This window comes from Octopus bimaculoides, chromosome 20 (genome assembly GCF_046866305.1).
Source record: "Octopus bimaculoides isolate indiv1 chromosome 20, ASM4686630v1, whole genome shotgun sequence".
Lineage (NCBI taxonomy): Eukaryota > Metazoa > Mollusca > Cephalopoda > Octopoda > Octopodidae > Octopus > Octopus bimaculoides.
The window spans coordinates 25,862,165-25,872,164 of record NC_142947.1 but is presented as its reverse complement, the minus strand read 5'-3'; the positions used below and the strand labels follow the sequence as shown (position 1 = coordinate 25,872,164).

Here is a 10,000-nt window from a genome sequence, read left to right as displayed (position 1 = left end):
GGGAAGATTCAACAAAACAATATTATTTACTTTGTGTTTTATTTACTTCGTGTTTTATTTACTTTGTGTTTTATTTACCGGGACCACGCTTCTTGAATAGTTCCGACAATACAGGCATCGCTGTAAAGAGGAGCAGAGTTAATGAGAAAGTCAAACTCCGTCACTTACAACCTTATCCAGAAGAACTGAATGTTTTTTTTTTAATGAAAATAATGCAGAGTAAAAAAATTTCAATAGGAACACTAATTTTTAAGGTTCTTTATAAACTTCCAATCATCTAAAAATTTCATATTTACCCTGACATTTCTACGGAACCTGCTTCTATTCTATCATACTACGTTTAAAATCAAGCAACTGCTTTTCACTCTCTCATTCCTTTCAGTCAACTCTCTCTCTCTCTCACTTTGCCTCTTACTTTAACTATACCACATGCCCCTGCAGTGAACCTGTTTACATCTCTCGCTTTCTACTTTCTGCCTCTTTCTTCAACTAACCACACAACATAATAATATCTTCCTCTTATCTCTCAGCGTTAACAATCAAAGTGTGTGTGTGTGTGTGAGTGTGTGTCGGTGGATGTGTGAGTGCGTGTGTGCGTGTACGTAGAAATAGGCATGGACAAGGAAATAATGAAATAGACAGAGAAAGAAAGGCTTTCAGGACAGACGAGTAGACAAGAATTGATGAGTTAATTTTCTGAATAAACAATTTAAGTTAGACATATAGCAAAAAGAAATAAAATAATAAGTAACTTACTGCCATAGTCTACTGCTCCATCGTTAGGGTTTTTGTATTTTGCCAATACTCCGAATATTAAAATAAACATTATTTGAAGAATTAGCAACATAAGGCTTAATTTTCCTCGGAACCACTTCATCTTATTCTTCTGCCTCCTTCCTTTTCAGCTACACTAAGTTCCTTGATGATTTCGTAATCACTGCAAATAATATTTTAATTATATATATATATATATATATATATATATTTGAAGGTTTGGAGGTGATGTACAGAAATTATATAGAAAAAAATTTTTTAATTAAGGTACTCAGAAATCTGGATGTTTGTACATTTACAGATTTTTATTAATGTCACATATTAAATGAAGCGCTTTTCACCTAGTCGTGTAGGTTTTTCAAATTGTTATATATATATATATATATATATATATATATATATATATCTGTATATATATATATATATATATATATATATATATATATATATATATATATATATATATATATATATATATATATATATATATATATATATATATATATACCGGAGTAAGCACATAAATGTGAAGCAAGGTAGAAAAAAGAGTACTCAAATACCAGAGGTAGAGTAATATGCTTTATTTAAAAGCAGCAGAAATATAGCAAAAGCTGTTACTCAGAGTTTCACGTTCCCGTTCGTTGGACAGTTTTGTTAAAATAGAACAGAAATAACGATATGATAAAAACTAGTTAAAGGATACACCTTTAAAAATGGATTTGTTTCATTGGTCCTTTCAATTAACGGTCTTAAGCATGTAAATAACAAAATAAACAAATGAATGAATTCTATATAAATTCATCCTATCATAAAAATCGAGGAAAACCTCAAATCGAAGACTGGATTCAAAATACATATTGCAAATAATTATATACGAAGTATAATTCGATTGATACATTAAAAATTAAAACTAAAATTAAAATTTCCACGTTGCATTACATAAATATTTTACATCAATATATACGCATACTAAACCATTAATATACATATATACATCAAAATACATAGATGGATGCACACAGACTATATACATATACAGACATATATATGTAAGACGTAAATATACACACAAATACACATATACACATGTATATATGTGTACGCAATCAAGCTCGCATGCAAAAATCACTTGCTGTATACATATAGACGAGAAGAAAAATTTTAAAACGCAGAGAGGGGGAAAGAAAAAGTATAGGAAAGATCTTAGATGTAACAGTTAGCGAGAGAAAGAGCTGAGTGATAGGAGGGGAGAGGGGCGCAAAGTTAAGGGACTCTATACAAGTAACGAATAATCATAGTGCCGATTCTCTTCTTAAGAATTGTAATTGCAAAGATGGGACATCCTGTCTGTTGGAAGGAAAATGTGTGGAGAAAGGAATTGTGTATAGAGCCAAGGTGCAGATAGAAGGCTCACACGAATATAAAACTTATACAGGGGCTTCTGAAAATTCTTTCAAAACTCGATTTTATTCACATAGATATTCCTTCAGATAGCCCGGACATAGGACGAAGACCAGCCTGGCAAAATATGTCTGGGAATTAAAAGAAAAAGAAGCCCGACCTTTCAACGTGACATGGAGCATTTTAGATAGAGTTGCATCTTACAGGCACGGTGCGCGTAAAACACCCATCAAATGTAATTTATGCCTGCTGGAAAAATATTTTATTTTATTCCAGGACAAGAACTCTTTGAATAAAATACGCGAACTCTTGAATTCTTGCAGACACGCAACTAAATTTAAAATGTCAGCTAGCAATATACCATATGGATAGTGCATACTTTTTTGATTCTTGGACTAGTTTTTATTCACACAGTTGGATCTGTTTCTTATAATACATGATTTATTTCGCATCGCATTGCAAAGTTATATATATATATATATATATATATATATATATATATATATATATATATATATATGTGTGTGTGTGTGTGTGTGTGTGTGTATTAATAGTTATCGCCAAGCCAACATGGCAGTCCAAAAAATAGGACGCATGCTGCCGTTGATTAGCTCCAAGAGGCCATGTGATAGAATGAATTTATGTTGAATTCATTTATTTTGTTTATTTTGTTCTTTGCATGCTTAAGACCGTTAATTGAAAGGATCAATGAAACAAATCCATTTTTAAAGGTGCATCCTTTAACCAGTTTTGATTATATCGTTATTTCTGTTCTATTTTAACAAAACTGTCCACTGTCCAACGAATGGGAACGTGAAACTCCGAGTACCAGCTTTTGCTATATTTCTGCTGCTTTTAAATAAAGTGTATATATATATATATATATATATATATATATATATATATATATATATATATATATATATATATATATATATATATATATATATATATATATATATATATATATATATATATATATATATATATACATATAGGATCTTTCTGATTTGACGGGCAACACTTTTCATTTATGTTTTATGTAGTGTTTTTGGTACCGAAACACTTTCAAACTTCGTATACTTGTATATTTTGTGTTATAGAAGAGATTTTTGTATTCAAAGTTATTTCATGTAAAAAATTGCCGTATTTCGGTAATTTCAACCAATCACTGACGTCTATTGAGGTGAAAACAACTACTGCCGTAGAATGTAAACAACATGTTCTAACGGTGTCATGGGATCTTTTCCCTTGAATAAAATTAGTGCTGTAGTTTGTCATCCAACTAATATATCACATCTCGAACATTTAATCACATATAAAGAAACATAATGCTTTTTCTATACATAGAATACAGATGTAGAAACTCACAGAAGATGAAACAAGGCATATAGAAAAAAGTGAGTACAGTCTATCGCGTATAAAACAAAAAATATTTTTTAAAATTAATAAATTAATACTTCAGCGTCTCTAAAAATGTTTTTTCTTACATTATAAAACCTAGAATAAAATAATAAATATATTAAAATGTAAATATATAAATATAAAAACACGTATAGAAGAAACATATAAATACATAAGATAAAGAATATAGATAAAAGTTCATCGATTAAGAATTTTTTCGATTAAAAGGAAACTTTTTAAGAAAAGCCGGTGTCCAAGCAAAAAAGAGAAAGAAAAAAACCATATTTACAGTCCCTATGGCCATTTCAGGGGTTCATTAACGTAATCAATGTACGAGGGTGCATTACGGTAATGACTCCTTCCTCATGTTTTTTAGAATTTTGAAGGAGAACTTCCCAAGGAATCACAAATACTATAGTATTTGTAACAAGTCAACTATCAAGTTCTCTTACTCTGTAATGCCTAATTTCGCCTCGATTATTGCATCTATTAATAGAAGCAAACTTGCTGGGCAGGGGAGTTGGCAACGTTCCCCTGAGGGTAACCCCGGACCTGTGAATAATAATTGTGTAACACCCAATGCCAGTGGTACAAGCAGTTTGATTTCACCGGGTTTATCGAACCCGAGTAATAAAGGAAGATCTGATGGAATGATAGAAGGAAACCTGGCGAGAATTGATGATGCAAAAAGTAAAAGTATAAGTAAAAATAAAACTAGGAAAGGCCTTGGGAAGAAATGTAATTGTAGAAACCCCAAATTATGTCCCTTGGATGGTTCCTGTCTGTTGTTATTCCATAATGTTGGCATAGCTTCCAGTATATATAGGTCCCAGCTCTGTCGTGTCTGTGAATATATTCCTTCTTAGCCAGGACTGGGCAGCCAGAGATTTACTTGCTATGTTTCTTTTCATTATATGTTTTTGTAATTTCTGGTGGGGAGGCTTTGGTCTTGTGCAGCAATTAAAAATCCTTCAGTCTCTGCTTTGTGTCCTGAGCTTCCCAACCATTGCTGGGATTTTTCCCTGTCTATTTCTTTTGCATTTAGTTTAGCCCAGTATTTACCATGTAGGGGCTTTTCTTGCCATCGTTTTATCATGGTCCATTGCTGTTCTAGCTTTATTTTGGATTTCATTTGTTTTATAGCTTTTCTTCTTCTTCTTCTTCTTCTTCTTCTTCTTCTTCTTCTTCTTCTTCTTCTTCTTCTTCTCCTCCTCCCCCTCCCCCTCCTCTTCCTCCTCCTCCTCCTCCTCCTCCTCCTCCTTCTTCTTCTTCTTCTTCTTCTTCTTCTTCTTCTTCTTCTTCTTCTTCTTCTTCTTCTTCTTCTTCTTCTTCGTATTTATTAGGTAGTATGATTTCTTGTTTGTATTTGTCAGCTTCCTTAAATACTGAAAACATTTTTTGTTTTGCCCGTGTTTTGTGGCTATTTGTATCAGTTTTCCTTGCTTCTGAGGTAGGTATTTTTGCAGTCCTATGGTGGTTATTTTATAATAAATTTTCCAGCTGTATAAGACCCCTACAACTTCTGTACGTTGTATATATAGCCTTTCCTGGGACGGCTAAAGTGTTAATGCCTATTATCTTGTTTTTAGCATTGAGCTCTGTTTTTAGTATTGATCTAATTCGTCTGTAGTACTCTTTCTTTATTTTTTCTTTCATTTGTGTGTGTTGTATCCTATCTAGTTCATTGATTCCCAAATATTTGTATGGCTGGCTTTCGTCTAATTCTCTTATTTCATTGGCTTTATCTAGTGTGATGTTGCTACTCTTAACTAGTTTTCCTCTTTTCAGGGTTGCTTTGGCACATTTTTCTAATCCGAATTTCATATCTATTTCCTCGGTAAATCCACGTACTGTCTGTAGTAGTGTTTCCAGAATTTTAGATCATCCATATGTAAAAGGTGGCTGACTGTTTTCCCGTAACATTTGTATCCGCATCCAGTTCTGTTTAGCAATTCAGTTGAAGGTGTGAGTGCCAGGCAGAACAGGAGTGGAGAGAGCGTGTCTCCCTGGAATATTCCTCTTCTAATGGGGTTGGCTTTCGTTTTCACAAGTCCCTCTTTTCTTTGCAGCTGTAGCACTGTCTTATGTATTTTATAATAATTAGTGCCACTTTGTTTATGGCTAGTGTTTCAAGAATCCACGTGTGGGAAACACTGTCGAAAGCCTTTCGGTAGTCGATCCAGGCCATACTAAGGCCTTTCTTCTTTCTGCAGCTGTCTTCAGTTATGGCCTTATTGATCAATAATTGATCTTTACAGCCGTATGAGCCCTTGCAGCATCCCTTCTGCTCTTCTGGAAACATGTTGTTTTCTTACAGGTGCTTGCTCAATCTCTGCAACATTATTGCAACCCTAATAAACGTAACATTTCCGCCAAAAACGAAGTAAACAAAAAACAACAAACCCAGACTGTAGAGATGTATAATAATGTACAAAAAGCACCAATCCAGAACACCACAGACAAACATATGAATGAAAAGGAAGGCGAAACAAATCTAAAACTTGGGAATAACGAAGGGAAACCTAATGAGACACAAAGATGCGTCTCATTTACTTGACAATTTATGCACCACATTGCAGAAATCACAATGTAAGTATATCTGAAAGGGTAGACTTACACTGTTGTACCGTTGAATTACAAATAATGCTCATCTATTATGTTCAGGTTAAAATTTCATCAACATCAAAAATATATGAATTTTCATGGGAGTTATGGTCGTTATGCATAGAATGTAATTTCCAAATTTCATAAAGATCCATTCAGTATTTTTGACGTAGTTTTGGATAAGAAAACAAATGACTAATGTGTGCGTTTGTGTGCATGTGTTTGTGTGTGATGGGTGTATATATGTATAGATATCTGTATGCATGTATATATATGTATATATGTGTACATATTACATGTACATCTATATATATGCATCTACACATATGTATACATATACATGTATGCATATAGATCTATATCTATGCATATACGTGTACATATACATGTATATGTATACATATACTTCTCTTTCTCTCTCTTTCTCTCTCTTTCTCTCTTTCTCTCTTTCTCTCTCTCTGAAAGTATCTGTAATTACAGTATCGAAATGTGATTGTTTCAGTTAGTGGAATAACGTGTACATATACATCTATATGTATACATATACATCTATATGTATACATATACATCTCTCTCTCTCTCTCTCTCTTTCTCTCTTTCTCTCTTTCTCTCTTTCTCTCTTTCTCTCTCTCTCTGAAAGTATCTGTCATTACAGTATCGAAATGTGATTGTTTCAGTTAGTAGAATAGTTTCATTTTTAAAGTGAAAGTATTTGACATGAGTGTTTTTGTTTCACTTTTGACACGTAATACTTAAATAGTGGAGGAGATATTATGTTGCCGTGGGCTCGAACTCTGCAAGAAGTTAAACATATTTTGACTAAAATACAACTGGAACCCTAAGTAAGGCATCTGTAAAATTTGAAGGAAATTGGTTGCGTAGTTCTCGAGTTTTAGGGATTCACACACACAGACAGACAAACAGACAAACAGACAGACAGACAGACAGACAGATAGACAGACAGACATTCTCATTTTTATATATATAAATTATTTATATGTAATTCTTATTCACACACCGTACCTTTTTTTATCGTTATATACACACACACACACACACACACACACACACACACACACATATATATATATATATATATGTGTATATTTTTACTTTTATATACATATTTATATTTATTGCATATCTTTTACTTTTTTATATTTATATATAATTCTTATTTTCATTTGCAAATCACATATCGCACCATTTTTTTTGTTTTTTACATGAATAAGCATCGGTCACCGGAGTGATATTTGATCACTTTATAGAGTGTTTGAGTGTCGGTTTGGTGTCTGAAATGGGATAGCTTACCTCATGGGCAGGTAGAAGCTCTTTAACCTTGGCTGGTAATCTACCTAGGAGAAGGAAATATCCGAAATACAACCTGAAGCCTGTTTTTGTCAATTTTCATGTCACACCAGCGAAAGTCTTCTTGGGCCAACAGCTGGGGGTAGTGTAGTGCAAGCTACACTCACTGAAAATTATTTATCTGCACAGGTATTTCCTGTACTCCAAATCTTAAAAAAACCCATTGAATTGGTTGGTTGGTATAAACCTAAAAATGCACTTGTAACTTATTCTAAAATGTCTCAAACAGATTCAGTAAACGGCAAAAAAGGCTTTGGAATATCAGGGAAACAGGTCTGGCTCGGTCGTCATCCTGCCACTGAACTTTTGGGATCATGTCCACATATGGCAAAACATTTGCTACGTTTTGTCCCCCACCCCACAAGATCACAGATAGAACCTACTTTTTATATTACGTCCACGTACAAGCCTTTTATATGTCTTAACATTTAATATTTCATATATATATTTTATTGCTTTATATATTTTTCTGTATATTATTTTTCACCCTTTATAATTGTGTAACTTATACGCGTGTAGTATATATCTAATGTGTATGTGCGTGCATATATACATGTGTACGAATGATTGTATATATATATACGAGTGCAATACTCTACCTGTTGTACTTCTCTCCTTCCTTCATACATATATGTATGTATATACGTTTATATATCTGCAGGTGTAGATATGTTTGACAGACAGGAGGGTGTATTTATGTATATACATATATAAGTCATTTTGTATATTCAAGTTTTTTGTGGCGAATGTGTATGTTTTACGGTTCATGTTTTTTTTGTGTATGTTTTTATTTGTATATACGTCTATCCGCATATGTATGTGCATGTGCATATAGACTATGTTTTGTATATCTGCGTATGTTTGTGTGTGTGCGTATAGAGATGTGTATATGAACATAATGATGCGTGAGTTTTTGCGTATGTATTTTTATTTCTGCATACGTCTATCCGCATGTGTATATGCATGTGCATGTAAACTACGTTTTGTATATTTGCGTATGTATGTGTATGCGTGTAGAGATGTGTATATGAACGTAGTGATACGTGCATGGGTATATATACGTGTGTATGTGCGTGTATGCGTAGACATATATATGTATATATGTGTGTTTGTATGTATATGTACACGCATGTGTGAGTATGTATATTTACATACATGTGTGCGTGTATGTGTGCGTACGTGTATGTGTGTGTGTATGTGTGCATATGCGGATTCTATAAATGAAGTTTTACTTTCGCCATACATATTGGAGTAACATCCCTTTAGTCAACTATTTTTTCATAGTGTTTTGTTTGTCTTAATAACTGATGAGATGCCGGAGCAGACTTCAGCCCCGGCATCCGAAAATCTGAGTTTTATTATGACAACCACCAACTAATTGTCACATATTATATATATATATATATATATATATATATATATATATATATATATATATATAATAATTTTCCCAGAGGAAAATATATGGGTACAGGACGTCACCAAAGGTGCAAACAACATGAAACACGTAAACAACAGTTGTTGCAAGTCACTTCTTTCGCCCTTGTTCTTGTAAAGGGTGATGATTTTAGCGTCCCTCATGTCTTGTGGCACGTTTCCCTCCTTCCAGTACTGGCAGAGAACCTCATGCAAGGACTGTAGAAAGGTTGACTTGCAGTGCTTGATGAGGTCTGGAGGAATACTGTCGCTGCCTGGTGCCTTGCCTGAGGTCAAACTGTCAACGGCCTTACTGAGCTCGTCCATGGTAGGCTCTGCATCAAGTTCTTCCATGACTGGTATGCACTCGATGGCGTCAAGGGCAGCAGGAGTCACTGTTGCCTCTCCAGAATAGAGATCAGAGAGGTGCTCTACCCATCTCTCCATCTGCCTGCCCTGGTCGGTAATGATTTCCCCGGTATTGGATTTGAGGGGGGCGTTCTTGTTCTGTGTTGGTCCCAGTGCCTTCTTGATACCATCGTACATGACTCTGATGTTGCCTGTTGCAGCGGCCGTCTGAATCATCTCACTGAGCTCTGTCCAGTACTATTTTGTATTTTTTAGTGATTTCATTTTTTAGTAGTTCATGATACTTGTTCATGTTAAGGTTATATACATTGTTTGTTTTATCTGAGTGCACAATAATTCCGTCCTTGGTTTTTAATAAGTCTTTGAGTTTTTCCGATTTTGGTAATAGTCCATAACTCCTGTTCGAACGCTTCAAGATGGGGATAAGATTGCGCGAGTTTCTTAATTTTAAAGTTTCTAGATATTAGCTCCGTTTCTCTATCAATGTTAGTATGTGTATCGTGTTTATTATCAAAATGAAATGCTCTCTATCTGTGTCTGTGGATGAGTTCAATGCTTTTAGATATTAGTTCCTTCATATACTCATTCTTAGGTGGTATAGGTATAACTTTTAAAGATTCTCTCCATTTTACCTGTATAGTCCTTTTATAATTATTACTAGAAA

At 33.8% G+C, this 10,000-nt stretch overlaps 1 protein-coding gene across 3 annotated transcripts in view; it reads right to left on the bottom strand.

Annotated features, from left to right (window-relative positions):
• LOC106868020 (ammonium transporter Rh type B) overlaps nt 1–10,000 on the bottom strand; it is an 81,510-nt gene that overhangs the window by 49,934 nt on the left and 21,576 nt on the right. For all 3 annotated transcript variants that reach the window (XR_016237621.1, XM_089338246.1, XM_089338245.1), the window contains exon 2: nt 757–937. Coding sequence is in view for 2 of the 3 variants with exons in the window: in XM_089338246.1 (XP_089194372.1) it covers nt 757–877 (121 nt within the window). In the remaining variant the exon portion in view is untranslated. The remainder of the gene's footprint in view (nt 1–756; nt 938–10,000) is intronic.